Source organism: Moschus berezovskii, chromosome 21, assembly GCF_049115385.1.
Source record: "Moschus berezovskii isolate FMDL1 chromosome 21, NW_MosBer_1.0, whole genome shotgun sequence".
Lineage (NCBI taxonomy): Eukaryota > Metazoa > Chordata > Mammalia > Artiodactyla > Moschidae > Moschus > Moschus berezovskii.
In genome coordinates, this window is record NC_142480.1 from 14,050,855 (window position 1) to 14,069,797 (window position 18,943).

Consider the following 18,943-nt stretch of genomic DNA (forward strand, 5'->3'; position numbering starts at 1 on the left):
GGCTGGGCCACCCTGTAAAGAGAGTCAGGGGTGCTCTGTTTGCTGGGTGTGCCCTGGGGGTAGCCAGACTTTCACCCTTAGGTCAATCCTGCACCCTTTCCTCACCTATCCTTTCATATGGCATCAGGAAGAACCCACAGACTTCTCCACTCCAGCAGTGTCCACACACACTGCTGCTCTGTGACAAGGCTTCTGCTGTACTGGACAGAGGAGGAGCATTTGGCTTGGAGGCCCAGGCCCCACAGAAGGGCACAGCCTCCCAGTAGGATTGTAGCAGTTCACTCCCTGGAGGAGATGAAATCACAAATCACCCAACAAAATAGAGAATGCACATCCTCAGTGCCCCCTGACGTCCCCTGCCCATGGTGGACATTGGTTTTCTGGCTCCAGCAGTGTTCTTGCAATCAGCTTCCAAGGAGACACCATGGAGAGAGGAGGTTAAACTGAAATAGCAAGACAGACCATTTGGAGAATCATGGCTCTATCACTTAGTAAAACGTATCTAGAGACTTTGCCCCTTTGGGCCTGAGTTTCCCCATCTGTAAAGGGAAGAGGCTGGGCTAGTTCACCTCCATGGATCCTGTCAGCTCTGCTAGGCTGAGGGAGTTTAGGAAATGGTCCTGAGAGCTAGAAGACCCCATGAAGCCAGAGCCCCATGCTTGCTCCCTGCTCAGGGCCGCACTGTTTAAAAACGTGGATGTTCGAGACTTCCCTGGTGGTCCAGTAGATAAGACTCTGGGCCCACAATGCAGGGTTGTTGTTCAGTTGCTAAGTCATGTCCAACTCTTTGCGATCCCATGGACTGTAGCACACCTGCATGCTTCCCTGTCTTTCACTAATCTCCCGAAGGCTGCTCACACTCATGTCCATTGAGTCGGTGATGCCATCCAACCATCTCATCCTCCATCGTCCCCTTTTCCTCCTGCCCTCAATCTTTCCAAGCATCAGGGTCTTTTCCAGTGAGTCAGGGCCCAGGTTCAATCCCTAGTCAGGGAACTGGATTCTGCATGCTGCAACTAAATATCCCACATGCCACCATGAAGATTGAAGATCTTGAATGCTGCAACTAAGATCTGAAGTGAAGTGCTAGTTGCTCAGTCGTGTCCGACTCTTTGCGACCCCATAGACTGTAGCCTGCCAGGCTCCTCTGTCTGTGGAATTCTACAGGCAAGAATACTGGAGTGAGCAGCCATTCCGTTCTCCAGGGATCTTCCCGACCCAGGGATCGAACCCTGGTTTACTACACCGCAAGTAGATTCTTTACCATCTGAGCCACCAGGGAAGCCTAGCGCAGCCAAATAAACCATTGACACCCACCTTACTCACAACCCAGAGGCTTCCTCCAATGCCCTCCTTCTGTTGATCTGCAGAACAAGTTACCCACCCCCCACCCCCCTCACTCCCATCTCAGTGCTTCTCCTCCTAAGTGTCCTCTGGAACCACCCAGAGAGCTTTTAAAAACACTGAGGCTGCTGCCTCATCTCCAGAAAATATGATTTAATTCGTCTGGGGTGGGGACCGGGCAGTGGTGTTATTTTTTACAAGCTGCCCAGTTTTTTGCTCCTGTGGTTGTGACCCACTGACCCAGATGCTGGCTGCTGAAGGGTGACAGCCTGTGGGTGGGAGTGGAGACAGTCAGCTTCCCCCTGCCCGTGTCTGCTGTCCGGTCGCTCTCGTGTCTCTGGTGGTGGTTTCATCGTTCAGTCGTGTCCGACTCTTTGCGACCCCATGGCCCTGTAGCCCACCAGGCTCCTCTGTCCATGGGATTTTCCGGGCAAGAATACTGGAGTGGGTTGCCATTTCCTCCTCCAAGGGATCTTCCCAACCCAGGGACTGAACCCCGGTCTTCTGCGTTGGCAGGCGGGTCTGTGGTACTTTCTAGTTTTCTGAGCCTGTTCTGGCTCAAGTCAAGACCTCTGGCTCAGGGGTTCAACATCCTGAATCCCCTTGGTGTCTTGCAGGTGCCCAGAGGTGGTTGGGTGGGTAGAATTAGCACACCCGGCTCCTCCTGAATCCCCCCAAGTCCTTGGGGTCCCTGCCCCTAATGGAGGCTTTAGCATTCTCGGCAAGGTCGCCCACTATGTCTGGGGTGTATGGAAGGCGGGCTCAGGGCGCCTGGAGGGAGCTGTCCCGCCGCCTTCATCCTGTGGTGGGCGAGCTTTCCTCACAGCCGCCCAGCCTGACATTAGCTCTGAGTTCACATGATCCTGCCTCAGCTCGGGAATGGGCAGGGCCTCCCGCTGGGATTTTCTAGACGGAGCTAGGGGGCGTGGCCTGTCGGGGGCGTGGCCCTCGGGAAATCGCGGGAGGGGGATCTTGGGTCCTGGCTGCGGGGTCCTTCTTCTGCAAGCGCCGGAGGAAGCCGGCTGGTGGAGGTTTGGGCTGAGCTCAGGCGGGCCCGCAGAGTCTGAGAGGTCCCAGATCTCCCGAGGCTGGGCCCCTCCTCGCTGTCCGCTCGTCCCCACCTGGCAGCAGCGACCTCCCCCTTCCTGGGGTCTGGAGCCTGGGCAGACAGGGGTGGGATCCTGACACAAGAGCAGGTCAGGAAATCGGTTTATCCGCTCACGACCCTTAGAAAAACATAATAGAGTAGAAATAATCCGAGTGCCTCACAGGTGATAAGGTAAGTACTGCTCGGGGTCCATGTGTCTCTGGTGTGTCTCTGTGTCAGGTGCATTCCTTGCTGTGATTTAGGATGGAAAGAGCTCAAAGGCAGCAGGTTGGTGCCTAGTGGCTTGGGTTCTGGACTCAGGTCCACCCAACTTACTGTATGAACGTGAGCAACTAGGTTAGCCTCTCTGGACTTCAGGTTCTGTGAAACAGGTTCACAGCGCCAGCCCCACCGACTCGCAGTGCCCTTGTGAGCTCCCGATGGAACTGAATGTTGAAACAGTGGTGAAGGCTTTAGAAGTGAGGTTGTCTCCTTGCTTTTGCTAGAGTGAGACTATTTAGGGAAAAGCTGGGGACTAAGGGGAAAATGCAGTCTGATTCTACTCCTGCGCCAGAAGGAGACATCAACGGCCTCTGAAAAGGGCACTTTTAGGAAGTGTTTAAAGCGTGTGGAAATTTGACCAGCCAAAGGGAAGGGAAGCTGGGCACACAGGAAATCCCCCAGCTTGCTGGTGGCTCCCTGAGCAGAGCTGCCCAGCCCGTGAGCAACTGTGTGTGTGCCATCCAGCCACTGCTTGGAAGAGACGGGTGACAGATTAGACCACTGTTATGCACCAGCTCAGCAGCACTGGCACTTCTGGCCTCGAACGTGCATGGGGCCCCCAGCTCGAGGCAGAGGCCCTTCCTGCCTTTGGGGATTTAACTGCTCTTGGATGTTCAAGTCCTCGGAGGCCTCTGTGCTGATGGGCATTTGTCCAAAGGTTTGCTCTCAGGGGTTGGGTTGCTTCACATGCAGTGTCTCAGCTTCTTGTTGTTTAGTCACTAAGTGGTGTTTGATTCTTTTGCGACTCCAGGGGCTGTAGCCCGCCAGGCTCCTCCGTCCGTGGGATTTCCCAGGCAAGAATACTGGAGTGGGGTGCCGTTTCCTTCTCCAGGGACACTTCCCAACCCAGGAATCGAACCTGCATTGGTGGATGGGGTTTTTTTGTTTTTAACCACTGACCCACCAGGGAAGCCCCTCAGTTTCTTAGCTGAATGGTAACGTGAGGCAGACACAGCAGCTCTGTGTTTTGATTCTTTGTCCCAACCCCCTCCACCTTGGGGATCCAAGCCTTGGTCACACAGTAAGTTCTTCTCCTTGAGTGGTGAGAAAATGGTTGACATGCCAGGGGCGGTGGTGGTGGGGGTGGAGCTGGCCCAGGCCCAAGCCTGTTGGCCTCCTGGTGGCATCTGGGTGAACTGGAGCCCAGCAAAGCCTGGAAGTGGGGGGTGGTTGCTCTGTAACAACTGTGATGATCACAAAGTGTGGTGTAAAGGAAAGCGTGGACCAGTCTGAGCTCAAAACCTGGCTTGCATTGTTTGTTGTTGTTGTTGTTTAGTAGCTAACTTGAATTCAACTCCTTGCAACCCCGCGACTATAGCCCACCAGGCTCCTCTGTCCATGGCATTTTCCAGGCAAGAATCCTGGAGTGGGTTGCCATTTCCTCCTCCAGGGGATTTTCCCGACCGAGGGATTGAACCTGCATGTCCTGCATTGCAAGTGGATTCTTTACCACTGAGCCACCAGGGACACCCTGGCTTATATCACGGAATTATTGCTGAAAGCTCAACTTCTGTATCCACTGGTGCTGAATTGAATCTTGGAGACAGACTTTTGGGTGAAGCAGAAAGGGATAAAGGGCTTCCCTGGTGGCTCAGACAGTAAATCATCTGCCTGCAATGCAAAGACCTGGGTTCCATCCCTGAGGCAATCCACTCCAGTATTCTTGCCTGGAAAATCCCATGGTTAGAGGAGCCTGGCGGGCTACAGTCCATGGGGTCGCAAAGAGTTGGACTCGACTGAGTGACTACCACACACACATAAACAGATAAGTGTATTACTTAGCCAGACAAAGAGGGACACTGGGGGCTCTCACCTTGAAAACCTATGTGTCGCAGCCCCAGAGGATCTGATGAAGGGTTTTTTATTTGTGGTTCAAGGGTGAGGTCTCTGATAAGATTAGGTATGAGCAGGGCCTGTTGCCCTTCTTCAGCCACTCAGTCGTGTCCGACTCTCTGCAACCCCGTGCACTGCAGTGCACCAGGCTTTCCTATCCTTCACCATCTCCCAGAATTTGCTCAGATTCATGTCCATTGAGCTGGTGATGCCATCCAACCAGCCCATCCTCTGTTGTCCCCTTCTTCTCCTGCCTTCACGCCCTTAACTTCATCTCAGGTGGTCGGTCTCCTAACGTTGATGAGCATCTCCTCCAGCGGTTTCTCGGCTGCCCCTCTCTTGATTAGCATCTGTTCAGATCTGCCCTTCAGAACTAAGGGAAGACCGTGGAGGCTGGAGTCTGGCCTACAAGAAAGGGGGGGACAAAAAAAGGCTTTCGTGCCTGCAAGCTCTGCAGGGCCCCACGTGGATTTAGAATCTTGAGCAGCCTCGGCTTTTTCATGTGGAAAATGGGTGCTGGTGAGAGAGAGCATGAATGTGCCGGAATGTTCCTGGCATGTGGAGGGCTTTTACCTGGTATGGCCTGGTCCTTTTGTCCCAGCCACATTTTTCCATTTACAGAACACCGTGCACCCACTGTGCCTTTGATTTTGGGGAGCAGGCCTTCTGTGGAGAGCAGGTAGAGAGGGGACACTCGTGGCAAAATGCAGTTTCCATGGAGGGGTACCTTTGCTCCAGCAGTGGCAGAAGGGAGAGCTGGCTGTGATGAGGCCTGGGTGACAAAGCAGGATCCTCTGCAGCCAGCTCAGGTACCTTAAACAGATGCCACAGGCTGAAGAGGAGGCCACAATGATTCCTCCTTCTCACTTCTCTGTTTCCGTTAATGAGTTAATGATATTTCCATCGTCCGTCCCAGCATCAGACCTCAGAACCCTCTGCCCATCCATTCATGCACCCACCCATCTATCCACCCATTTACTCACCCATCTGTCCACCTACCCCCTTATCCCTCTGTTTACCCATCTTATTCATCCGCCCACTCCTCTGTCCATCCCCCCAACCCACCTACCTCTCTGTGCATCCATCCATGTTAACAAATAATTTAGGGGAAATTATGAGGACCAAGCGCTGAGATACTGCTCAGATTTGTCCCTGACTGTCCTCAGCTCCTTCTCATTAGTCAGCAGTTCCTGTTTCGGGGAGAAGCTAATTCTGACTCCATGTTGGAACTGTTGCTTTGACTTGCTTTTCATTGCTTTTGTTATTATCATCATACATAATGGCCTGCCTCAGAGGACCCTGTGCCTCTGCCTGACTGTTAAACTATAGTGTCTTTGTAGCTCACAGGGAGATAATCTGACCTTGCCCACCTGTGAAGGCTGCAGGAAAGAAGAGATTAACACACCCCTTCCCGGAGATGTTTTGCAAGACTGAAGACCCATTTTATTTTACTTTCTTACTGCTTCTCCTTCCCTATTCTGCTTTTTGACTTGAGTTCCTCAGCCCTTCTCTCTCTGGTTCTATTAAAAAAAAAAAAACTGTTATCCAGGCCCTGACAAGATGGTTGTTTAGAGACATTAGTCTGCCATCTTCTTGGTCAGCCAGGTCTCTGAATAAAGTCATATTCCTTGTCTCTACGCCTCATCTCCGGTTCACTGGCCTGTCGTGCGGCGAGCAGAGCCAGCCTGGACTCGGTAACATTTCTGTCGCTTCTTGTTGTCCCCTCTCTGGTCTCACCGTCCTCACATTCAGTTCATTACAGGTGTTCGCTCGCTCTCTCTCTGGCATTTGGTCTGTTGAATGTATTGTTTCCACAGGCAGAAACTCCTTTCTTCCCTGCTGCCCTTCTCTCTTCTCCTGATCTTAGAGTATCATGCTGCTTAGAAAGGCTTTTCTGGCTAAGTCACCTCCTGTGAACTCAGAACTTGATGTCTTGTACTCTCCCTAGGAGCTAATCCTCTCTTTTCTTCTCCCCTCTCCCATAAGACTAAAAGCAACTTGAGCTACCCTAGGGGCCAGTGTCTAGTGCAGTGCCTTCCATATAATAGATACTCAGTAAGTATCTGCTGTGGTCGGTGAGTGGATGGATGATTGGACAGCCATCAAAGGGTTTGAAGCAGGAGTGATTGGGTTAGATTTGTGTTTTAGAAGATGGCTTTGAGGATGGTGAGTGGGAGACAGGGAATCCATAGGAGACCACGCATTGATTCTGGGGAGGAAGGCTTGACCAAGCCAATCTGGGGCTCTGGGGAGGGAGCTAAAGAAGAGGAGACGGATGTGGGAAATATTGAAGATTTGGAAACAGTAGAACTGAGTAATTGAGTGGATGCTGTGGATGAAGATAAAGATCAACCGACCAACACAGCCGTCCAACACAAGAGACTGGGCAGGTGGAGATGCTACCTCCAAGAACAGACTGGTGGAGGAAACAGAGGAAGCAAGGCGGCCTCACTGAGCATGCCCTGTATGGCATGAGGAGGCTGGTTCTGTAAGCCTTCCCTCTGGGGGGTGGGGAGGACATCTGGGAGTCATCAGTGTTGGGGGGTCGAAACCATGGAGGAGGTGCAGTGTGTGTGTGTTGAGTGAAAAGAACAAGTCAGCTTTAAATGTGAGTGGGAGGGATGCCCCCAGCACCCGCCATGTGACCTTGAGTGGTGCTGACTTGTTCCTGCCTTATGAGATCAGAGGCTCCCTGAGCGTGGGAGCCATTTCTTCTTCTTTATCTCTAAGTCTGCCATGTCCAGTCTGGTGCTGTGCACCGATGCTCCAGAGATACTTGTGGAATGAAACCAGGAGGTACCAGACTGTTGGACAAGCCATTGTATCCCTCTGGGCCTCAGTTTCCTCATTCCTAAAATGGGGGTACAGTAGGGCTGTTGCCAAGATGGGACAGGAGGGCAGATGTGAAATGCTGTGTCAGCTGTGGGAGATCTGGCAAATACCGAGTGTGAGTACCGAAGAGACACACTCACTTGTCTTGAGAGCCTGAGTCAGGCTGCTGACCTCCCAAGGGCTGCGTCCTGGTTCTGCCCATCGAGTTCTGCTGGGTCTTAAGTTCCCCTTCCAGCCATTCTGTCCTTTGACCTGGGAACTCGTGGATGACACTCGGTCAGGAGTGAAACCCCAGAGCCTCTAGACCTGTGGATGCTTTGCTTCTCAGAGTGTGGTCCATTGCCCTGCGGCACCAGCATCACCTGGTGGGTGGTTGCAGATTCTCCAGCCCTGCCTCAGACCCACTGAGTCAGGAACTGTGAAGGTGGGGCTCTGTAATCTGTTTCAGCAAATCCTCCAGGTGACTCAGGTATACCTCAGTTTAAGAACGACTGCTCTAGAATCCCCCCAAACCTCTTTTGGCTCCAAAGTGGACATAGGAGGTACTTTCACTTAAGCATCGTCTATGCTTCTTCTTTGCTCTGCAGACTTGAATATTTCTGCCTTTGGTTGCCAGAATTTGCTTGTTGTTGCCCTAGGAAATAGGAACTTATCCATGGTCACCCCAGCCTGCCCACACATGCATATACTCACCACCAGCAAACAGTAGGCTTCGGCCAGGTGACTCTCAACAAATTCCTGAGACCAGACAGGACGTGTTTTCACTTGGTTTCTTTTGCCCGTTTTTGTGGGTGCCTGGGAGCCTGTGCTGATGAATTTTTATCTTCCTGAGGGTAATTTTGTGTGGACTGTGGGGAACCTATGATAAATTCAGAGACACGGACATCCCGGGCCGGTGTCCCTGGGGGCCGCTCAGGGACTTTCTCACGTTTGAGCCAGGTGAACCATTTGGACCCTCAGGTGTGGGCCTGGGATTCAGGGACAGGAGAGCTGGCAAGAAGAGGAGGAGTGAAGCCAAATTTTGACTCATGGGACTGTGCAAGGTTCAGAGGTCACAGTCCCCAGCCTCCCCTTCACCCCGAATCTCGCCATCAAAACTTATAAACCAAAACACGAAAAGCAAAAAACAAGAAAACATCCCTGCACTGTCAGTGGGAATGTAAAATGGTGTAGCCACTGTGGAAAAACAGAATGCAGTTCCTCAAAAAATTAAAAATAGAACTGCCATATGATCCAGTGTTTCCACTTCTGTATCCATACCCAAAAAATCTGAAAGCGGGGACTCAAGTAGCACACCCATGTTCAGAGCAGCGCTATTCGTGATCGCCGGAAGGTAGAAGTCGCCCAAATGTCCATTGACAAGTGGAAAAATAAAATGCAGTATATATATATGATGGACTATTATTATGCCTTAAAAAGGAAGGAGCTTCTGATAACATTCTACAACAGGGATGCACCTTGGGGACATGCTGCTAAGTGAAATAAGACACAAAAAGACAAATGCTGTATCCCTCAGCTTACCGTCTGAGCCACCGGGAAAGTACATAAGGTAGCTAGAGTGGTCAAAATCACAGAGACAGACAGTGGACTGGTGCTTGCCACGGCCTGGGTGAGCGGAGGATGGGGAGTTAGTGTTTAACAGGAACAGATTTTCGGCGTGGGAAACTGAAAAAGTTCTGGAGGTGGATGGTGGTTATGGTTGCATGACAGTTTAAGTGTACTTAATTACCACTGAATTGTACATTAAAAATGGTTAACAAGGTAGATTTTATATTATGTATGAAAGTGAAAGTATTAGTCACTCAGTGATGTCCAGCTCTTTGCCACCCATGGTCTGTAGCCCTTCAGGCTCCTCTGTTCATGGAATTCCCCAGGCAGGAATACTGGAGTGGGTAGCCATTCGCTTCTCCAGGGATCTTCCCCGCCCAGGGATCGAACCTGGGTCTCCTGCATTGCAGACAGGTTCTTTACTATCTGAGCCACCACGGAAGCTCCCATCATGTGTATTAAACCACTACTGAAAATAGCACCAAGAAGCACCCCCCTCCACCGCCATCACTGAAATCCAGGCCTATATCCTGGAAACATTGGACAGGTGGGTCCTCCTGGAGTCCTCATCTTCAGGGACTGAAAGTTTGGGGCCAAGGCTTAGGTGGGGACTGGTTGTGGCAGGGAGGTGGGGCTTGGAACAAGAAGACCTGGATTCTAATGCCCATACTTCCTTCATCAGTCTGGTTTTGGGCTCATCACTTCCCTTTTTGAACCTCAGTTTCCTCATCTGTAAGATGGGGAGGTGGCACCCGCTTATTCATTCCAGAAGTCCTCAGGAGTGCCTGTGATATACCAGGCACTGTTCAAGGTGCACAAGGCCCTCTTGGAATTTATTGAATTGGCCATAAAGTTCATTCGGGTTTTTCTGTACCATCTTATGGAAAAAACCAAATGAACTTTTTAGCCAACCCAGTATATCCTCGTGGAGGAGACAGATCAGCAACAAGCAGACAAGTAAACAAACAAATCTCAGATACTGATGGGAACTCTGCAGAGCCAGCACATAAGGAGTGATGGTGCTGGGGGAGGGGGCCACTCTAGTGGGATGGTCAGGTCAGCTCACAAAGGGTTTAAGCTGAGAACTGGCAGCAAAGGAGCCAGCCCTGCCCTGGAGGTGGAGGGGAGGGGTTGGCAGGGGGCGGCACTCCTGGAGCAACTGGAGCAAGGCCAGGTGACCAGGGCACAGAAAGCTGGCCAACATGTTGGTGGCAGGAAGGTAGGAGGAGCTGGGGTCGGACACATTGGGCCTTGTAGGAGTTTGTGTATTTTTCTGGGGGTGTGATAACTCACTGTGAAACTGTCTCAGTGGGTTTTAAATAAGGAAGAGGAGGATGCGGTTTGGATTTTGGAAAGATCACTGTGGCTGCCCCAGGGAATAATGGTCAGGGAAAAATGAGAACATTTGGATTTGGCTTCCCTGGTAGCTCAGCTGGTAAAGAATCTGCCTTCAATGAGGGAGACCTGGGTTCTATTCCTGGGTCAGGAAGATCCCCTGGAGAAGGGAAAGGCTACCCACTCCAGTATTCTTGATCTTCCCTGGTGGCACAGATGGTAAAGAATCTGCCTTCAATGCAGGAGACCTGGGTTCGATCCCTGGGTTCGGAAGATCCCCTGGAGGAGGGCATGGCAACCCATTCCAGTGTTCTTGCCTGGAGAATCCCCACGAACAGTGGTGCCTGGTGGGCTACGGTCCAGGGGGTTGCAAAGAGTCAGACACGACTGAGTGACTAAGCACAGGAGTGGGGGTGGCTTGGCCAGGAAGAAAGCCACAGGGAATCCAGGTAAAAGGGTGCAGCTTTGGATTCAACCAATCTCTCGCCTGTTTTAGAGACTTATGAAAGCCACGGGACCCTTTTCCAGGAAAAATGCACATACTGAAATATTTACAAGATGGAGCATGTGATTTCAGGGGAACCCTTCAAGTTTATCCTCCATGAGCCCCAGGACTGGAACTGCTGGACTGGGATATCTCTGAGACTCTTCCAAGCAGGCTCTGTCAGTTTTCAGGCTGAGCCCTGACTCCAGTGCCCACAGGACCAGTTAGGAGCCCACAGGAGGGAGGGTGATGAGACATTGTCAGTTGTGGCAGGGGTTTCCTTCCTGGTCCGTGAGTCCCAGCTTGACTATGTATGGTGAAGAGAGAGCAAAGGGCAAGACTGATCTGCTAAAACTACAAAACAACTTAATGCACACTCCGTTCACTTGGAATTTGCAGCCGTATAGACCATACATTCTCAGGGGATGGGGGGAGATCGGTTCTTGGGTGGGGTGAAAGTAATCTTAGATATAATATTATAGTGATTTGTCACCCTCCAAAAGGCCATGGTGCATAAACAGATATTCTCTACATCTAAGGATATTAACATTCCATGGGGGCAGGTGATTAGGGAAAAAAATATGTCTAAAAATATTCCTTGGGAGGATGATTATGAACAACAACAAGGTTGATTTAGACACAGTGAGGTTTTTCATCTGAGCCAGAAGTCTGAAATCAATAGAACTGCTCAGGCTTTTCATTTTGGTCCATTAATCTAAAAGGCAAAGTGAACGTGAAAGCCACTCAGTCGTCGTGTCTGACTCTTTGTGACCGCATGGACTCTACAGTCCAAGGAATTCTTCAGGCCAGACCACTGGAATGGGTAGCCTTTTTCCCAGTGGATCTTCCCAACCCAGGGATCGAACCCAGGTCTCCCGCATTGCAGGCAGATTCTTTACCAGCTGAGCCACCAGGGAAGCCCAATCTGTAAGGTAGGCCTACCACAGAAATTTTTTATTCTCTCTTGTTCAAATGCATTTGTATATATAGCAACAGAATTTTCTTTCATTCTGTTTTTTAAATTTTTGTTTTTTGGGTTGCTCTGGGTCATCGTTGCTGTGCTCGGGCTTTCTCTCGCTGCAGCAGTGGGGGCTGCTCTTCATTGTGGTGCACGGGCTTCTCCTTGCACTGACTTCTCTTGTTGTAGAGAATGGGTTCTAGGGCGCAGGCTCAGCAGCTGTGGTGCAAGGGCTTAGTTGCCCTGTAGCATGTGGGATCTTCCCAGACCATGGATTGAACTCATGTCCCCTGCATTGGCAGGCGGTTTCTCAACCACTGGACCACTAGGGAAGCCCAGCAGTAGCATTTTCTTAAATTCTCAACAATCTGAACTTTTCACTACTGCAAGTAAGACTATCATCTTTTATCCTGTTTCTTTGCCTCTGGAGAAAGAATGCCATGCGTTTTGACATATTTTATGTGGCCCTGATATTGACCCTGAGGGCAAGTGTCTTTATCCCCATTGTATAGATGAGGAAACTGAAGCTAAGGAAGGGTAAAGATTTGCACAGCCTGTGAGCTGCTGACCATAGCCTGGTGCTCATGTCTTGGTGCCTTGTGCCCTGCACTGGGTTCCTGATGCCCTGGAGAAGTAGCAGTGCCCTGTGGGAAGCTTGGCCTGTTTTCTTGCCAGAGCACAGTAGTTCAGTTCAGTTGCTAGTTGTGTCCAACTCTTTGTGACCCAATGGACTGCAGCACTCCAGGCTTCCCTGTCCATCACCAACATCCGGAGCTTGCTCAAACTCATGTCCATCGCATCGGTGATGCCATCCAACCATCTCATCCTCTGTCATCCCCTTCTCCTCCTGCCTTCAATCTTTCCCAGCATCATGGTCTTTTCCAATGAGTTAGTTCTTCACATCAGGCGACCAAAGTATTGGAACTTCAACTTCAGCATCAGTCCTTCCTACGACTATTCAGGACTGATTTCCTTTCAGATTGACTAGTTTGATCTCCCTGCAGTCCACGGGACTCTCAAGAGTCTCCTCCAACACCGCAGTTCAAAAGCATCAATTCTTCAGCACTCAGCTGTCTTTATGGTTCAACTCTCACAACCATACATGACTACTGGAAAAACCATAGCTTTGTCTAGACTGACCTTTGTCGGAAAGTAGTGTCTCTGCTTTTTAATATGCTGTCTAAGCTGGTCATATCTTTTCTTCCAAGGAGCAAGCATCTTTTAATTTCATGGCTGCTGTCACCATCTGCAGTGACTTGGGAGCCCAAGAAAATAAAGTCTGTCACTACACAGCAGGATGTGAACAAAGTTGGGTCTCTTTGGTGCTGTCTGAAGAAGCTCCCAGGATGGGCTGTGCCCTCAGTGTTGACTGATCTGGTACATTCCTGTGAGCAAGAAGGAAAAATGTGGATGGTGCTGAATGTTGGCAGAAGAGAGTGTCTGGGGCCCGTGCTGTTTTGTGGGTTGAATTTGATCTTTACCTTGGAGAGCCAACTTGGGATGGGAGGGTGTTCACAAGAGCTCCAGGCCTTGCTTGCTGGACCGAGGGACCAGGAAAATAAATAAAAGACAGGAGGCCAGGGAAGGGGGATGGCGAGACAGAAATCACATGTCGGTGTCTTGGTCTGTGCATTCTGTATACTCAGTGCAGTTGAGTTAAGAGTTCGTTGGCTGGGTCATCTTCTAAATTTTGAGGCACTACACCAACGTGAAAGGCACAAGCGTGACAACTTGACTGCCTTCTGCCCTGCAATGAGCGATGGATCCAGCGACTCGAATGAGCTGTCAGCTTGAGTTTCTTTTTTCTCTGCCTGGCTAAAGCTTGTTCTGTCTCCATTATTTAAGCTCAAGCAGGACAACTGTTATTTCAAGTGCTGTCTAGGTTATACTGTCCCAAGGTTTACTCTTTATCTGCATACGATGCCCAAATAGCTCCTCATTCAACAAAGTATGTGTTGTGTTTCGTTTTGCACAGAAATGACAATATCGAATATCTTAAAGAGAAGTACCTTTTAATAGGAAAAAAAGATGCTTGAATGGAACTTGGATGAATGTGTCCTTTTCAGAACAAGCAAAAAATATCAAAAGAATTGATGTTAAAACTGTGTGCAACAAACTAATAATCATTAGGGAAAAAAATTAAGTGAGGCATTTAGAGTAGTGCTTGACACGCGGTAGGGGCTATATAAATGTTAGCTTCTATTATCCTAAGCCTTTCTGCCTTTGACTTTCAGGGGCTTAGGCATCACCAGTGAGGCCAAGCCTTCGCGGCAGCTTGAACCACATCCCAGAAACAAGATGGCCATAGAGAGCCTGACCTATTCCTGAGCATATGGGGGGTGAGGCCCCGGCAGGCCGGAAGATGGGGAACATCACGGCGGACAACAGCTCGATGAACTGTGACATCGATCACACCATCCACCAGACGCTGGCCCCGGTGGTCTACGTCCTGGTGCTGGTGGTGGGCTTTCCGGCCAACTGCCTGTCCCTCTACTATGGCTACCTGCAGATCAAGGCGCGGAACGAGCTGGGCGTATACCTGTGCAACCTGACGGTGGCAGACCTCTTCTACATCTGCTCCCTCCCCTTCTGGCTGCAGTACGTGCTGCAGCACGATCACTGGTCCCACGGCGACCTGTCCTGCCAGGTGTGCGGGATCCTGCTCTACGAGAACATCTACATCAGCGTGGGCTTCCTCTGCTGCATCTCCATCGACCGCTACCTGGCCGTGGCCCACCCCTTCCGCTTCCACCAGTTCCGCACCTTGAAGGCCGCCGTGGGCGTCAGCGCGCTCATCTGGGCCAAGGAGCTGCTGACCAGCGTCTACTTCCTGGTGCACAAGGAGGTGGTGGAAGACGCCGACCGGCACCGCGTCTGCTTTGAGCATTATCCGCTCCAGCCGCGCCAGCGCGGCATCAACTACTACCGCTTCCTGGTGGGCTTCCTCTTCCCCATCTGCCTGCTGCTGGCCTCCTACCGGGGCATCCTGCGGGCCGTGCGCCGCAGCCACGGGACCCAGAAGAGCCGCAAGGACCAGATCCAGCGGCTGGTGCTCAGCACCGTGGTCATCTTCCTGGCCTGCTTCCTGCCCTACCACGCGCTGCTGCTGGTGCGCAGCCTCTGGGAGTCCAGCTGCGACTTCGCCAAGGGCATCTTCAACGCCTACCACTTCTCCCTGCTCCTCACCAGCTTCAACTGCGTGGCCGACCCCGTGCTCTACTGCTTCGTCAGTGAGACCACGCACAGGGACCTGGCCCGCCTCCGCGGGGCCTGCCTGGCCTTCCTCACCTGCGCCAGGACCGGCCGGGCCCGGGAGGCCTACCCGCTGGGCGCCCCCGAGGCCTCTGGGAAGAGCGAGGATCCCGAGGTCCTGACAAGGCTCCACCCGGCCTTCCAGACCCCCCACCCACCTGGAGTGGGAGGGTCCCCCGCAGGCGGGCTGTCCTAACTGGGTCACCCCATCACCCACGTGCGGGGCAAAGCGAGGCCTGAGCCTGCTCCATGGCTGCTGCCCCTTTGGCCAAGGCAGCTGCCTCTTGCTGCTGGAGGGGATGATGGGCTGGGGCCGCGGGGCCCTAAGTCTGGGCCATAACAGGACCTCTCTGGTTTCCAGGGAGCCTGCTGTGACTGCCAAGTCCGACCGGGCTGCTAGCTGAGTGTGGGGATAAGCCCTGACAGCACATGGGGGGTCATCTGCTGCCAGCTGGGCTGCTGGTGGGAAGACTCACCTCCAGGAGGTTTTCAGAGAAGCTCGTGGGGAGACAGAGTGTGAGGACGTGGAGAGAGGGGCCTGGGAAATGAGGCGGGTACCCAGGTGCTCCCCTGCCGGGCCCTTCCAGGGCCACAGGTGACCCTTGTCCAGATGCACTGGTGTTAGCTGAGAAGATGATGCAGGAAGGTGTGTTGCCATCCTTACCACTTGAGCCCCACCCCGTGGAGGTTGGCTGGGGAGAAGGAACGTGGGCAGGGGTTGAGGGACTGAGAGTGTATGTGGGGGGACAGTGGGGAGGACAGGCAGAGGAGAGACCCCAGATCCAGCCAACTCACAGTTTTCACGGGCAGGGAGATTTTTGAGCAGATTCTCCAAGCCCCAGCGCTGATGTACGACAAAGGGCTGCCTGCCTAGGGCTCCATGGGGTTCTGGGGGCTGATGTCTATGATCCTTTAAAGTCAGCACTGAAGTTTAGGTGTCAGGCCAGAGGCCTAAAGCAGTGTGTTCAACTGAGTTCCTGACAGATTCCTCCCAATTCAACTTCTGTTGCTATCTGCCCCAAAGTATACAAGACCCAGAAGTCTGGGGCTCTCTATGTGTATGTGTGTCCCTGGTTAAAATGCCAGGGTCTCCATGACAGCTCTGCTCCAAGACACTAAGGCTAACTAAGGTCATAGGACTGCTGGTAGTAGTTGCTGCCACATACACAGACTGGAGTGCCTAGCAGTCTTTGAGAGGGGCATGACAGTCTCCCCAAGTTCTTAGATGGAGCAAAACAAATACAAGAGATGAATTCGCTGGCATGTTTCAGCCCAGAGGGCTGGGGTGAAGCTCCACTGTGGTTTAAATAGCCCCTGTGACAAAGAGAGGAAAAGGCCCTGGGCTTGTCTTGCCTCCTTGGTCCTCCATCTCCACTCCTCTGCCCAAATGTTCCCCCTCACCCACCTGGAGAGTGACAGGATGGCCCACTGGCTACATGTTGTCTCTTGTTCTGTCCTGGAAGACTGGTCACAGGGCTCATCTCTCCTGCAGCTTCCCACCCAGTCACGTTGAGCTCCTGCCTGGAGAATATACCAAGGACCAGAAGAGCAGCTTGCCACTCCAGGGACCTGCCCACCTTTCAGAAATGCTAGCCCTTTAGATTTCCTGGAGTGGACTGGCACCAGTTCTGACTTCCCTCAGAGACCTGGAATCCGAGCTCTTACAGCCAAGGATCTTGGTGGGCTCAAGCCTGGGGAGGGACCAGGGATGGGAAGATAGAAACTGGTATCAGGGGGACATTTCTGGAATCTGCTGAAGAAGGTCCACAGAGAACATCTTCAGTCTCTCCCTGTGTCTGTCTTCCCCTCCCCCAGAGATAGATCCTCCCCGAGTTTCTTAACGCTCTCTTCAGAGGCTGATAGCCCAGGCTGGATGTGCCCTAAGGAAGTGGGGTTCCAAGTCTACACTTGATTCTGTGTGTAATCCCTGCCCCAGCTCCTTCTTGAGGTTATGCCATAACCTGGGGAGGTTCTTCCATATCCTGGGGAGGTTCTCGTCCCCTTCATAGAGGAAGAAGTGACCAGGCCTGAAGGTGGAAAAAATGACCATATAGCTAATAAAAACCCAGGATCTTACAGAGGCAATGGCACTGGTTGAGCCCTCCATGCCTCCTCATTTCAAATTTCCTCCTATATTGATCTTAAACATGGGCATTCCCACTGGGATAAACTGGCATGAGCTGAAGGCAGTTTCATTTATTATCAAGAGTTGTATTTTTGTATTGTCCTTTCTTTTATGCCAAGTATACATGTGTTGGACCATGCAGTGGATTTATGTAGCAAACTTGAGTCTGCAAATAAAGCAATCTAACCAGCCACAGTTGGAGTGTGTTTCAGTTCATGTGGGGAGGGAGGGTCTTCCAACACCAGGGGAATCTAGAGGTCCAGGGATTGACTGTCTGAGAGATAATTCAAAAAGGTCAATTAGAGAATTTGCCCTTGATTACCCAGTAGTGGCCAAGAAGGATGAAGCCTTAAAATGAAGGCTTTTCTCTGTCCTCTTGAGATTCACGAAGTGTCCTAAAGCCTGCAGCACATTGTTGCAAATCCACTCTGGGACTTAACTTGGTCACCCCTTGGCTCTGGGGATGCAACTCAGCCCTGCAGTTTGGAGACTATCATTCCCTGTCCTTGGACACAGGACCCCCTTCTATCCTACTCCAGGGGGCCCTAGTGGTAAAGAATCTGCTTGCCAGGAGGTGCAAGAGATGTAGATTCAACCCCTGGGTCGGGAAGATCTCCTGGAATAGGGAATGGCAACCCGCTCCAGAATTCTTGCCTGGAAAATTCCATGGACAGAGGAGCGTGGCGGGCTACAGTCCACGGGGCTGCGAAGTCAGACGCGACTGAGCACAACATCCAGTCAGAGAGAGCTGGGTCAGACTGTCCTCACTAGTGAAAACTGCCGAAGCAGGATCACCTGTTGTGCCCACCTCTCGGGGGCTCTCCTTATTCTCACAGTCTGAATTTTTTTTGAGGACCCCCCCATTTAGTGATCAGCATTTTTAAGCCGGAGCATCTTTTCAACAGTGGCGGGCTGCGTGTTTATCACAGGATTAAATGCATCATGTTAAAAAGTAAATTTGGTTTTAGTCACTTAATCCCTCCTGGGTCAAATTCCTGGAGTTCTGGAGTGCTTTGGAAGAATCAATCCTTCAGACTAAAGGTATTACTGGAGATTAAGACTTCTTCCTCTCTTAAGAGAAGCGGGGTTGGGGGGGGTGGATAAGAAAAGGTCCATCTGGTTTTGACTGGAGATGGCAAGAGCCATTAGATTCCTTTCTCATTCACCAGTGTTGCTTAGCAAGATGAGGGCTCATCTTCCTGTTTACACACACTGGTCTGTGGGTTGGCTAGACAAGTGTGGGAGAAATTTGCAGCACAAAATACATTCCATCTGCTGCTTTTCTCTGGCTGGTACAATCAAGAGAGAGCCAGAATCTGGCCCTTCTTGGTTCAGTGCTTTTTTGAAAAATGTGCTTCTTGCAGCTGGTGATCCTGCAGCTTCCAGGAATTCATCTGGCAAGATGATGATCTTTGAGGGCAATACCCTGGGGTCACAATGGTGCCCAGTGTTCTGGGGAAATAGTGGATCAACAAATATAAGAAAGACATTGGTAGATTAACATAGATAACAGTGTTGGAAAGTCCCACAGAGGTCGTGATCTCCAGTTCCTTCCCTGTGAATTATCCCCTGTTGTTGTTCAGTCACTAAGTTGGGTCCAACTCTTTGTGACCCCAACGACTGCAGCATGCCAGGCTTCCCTTCACAATCTCCCCTAAAATGATAGCCCAGTTTCTCTGCAAATAATACCATGGATACCAATTCACTACTATCCAACACAAGTCATTCCAAGGTTGGGCAGAAAATCTTAACTCTGAATGAGCCAAAGTGGAACCACTTTTCTCACTGGCCTTAGTTCTGGCCTCTGGAGCCAAGTGACCCTTTAGGTACTAGTGTGTGTGTGCTTAGATGCTCAGTTGTGTC

The 18,943-nt window shown here is 51.4% G+C and overlaps 1 protein-coding gene across 3 annotated transcripts in view; it reads left to right on the forward strand.

Moving 5' to 3' along the window:
• Positions 1 to 17,271, forward strand: part of GPR68 (G protein-coupled receptor 68) — a 35,646-nt gene extending 18,375 nt beyond the window's left edge. For 2 of the 3 annotated variants that reach the window (XM_055418380.2, XM_055418378.2), the window contains exon 2: positions 13,938 to 17,271. In XM_055418380.2, coding sequence (XP_055274355.2) covers positions 14,036 to 15,151 — 1,116 coding nt within the window. In that variant the 5' untranslated portion in view covers positions 13,938 to 14,035 and the 3' untranslated portion in view covers positions 15,152 to 17,271. Of the gene's footprint in view, positions 1 to 2,361; positions 2,624 to 13,937 lie in introns of those variants that run through there. The other variant, XM_055418379.2, reaches the window with a different exon arrangement.
• The last annotated feature ends 1,672 nt before the right edge of the window (positions 17,272 to 18,943 follow it).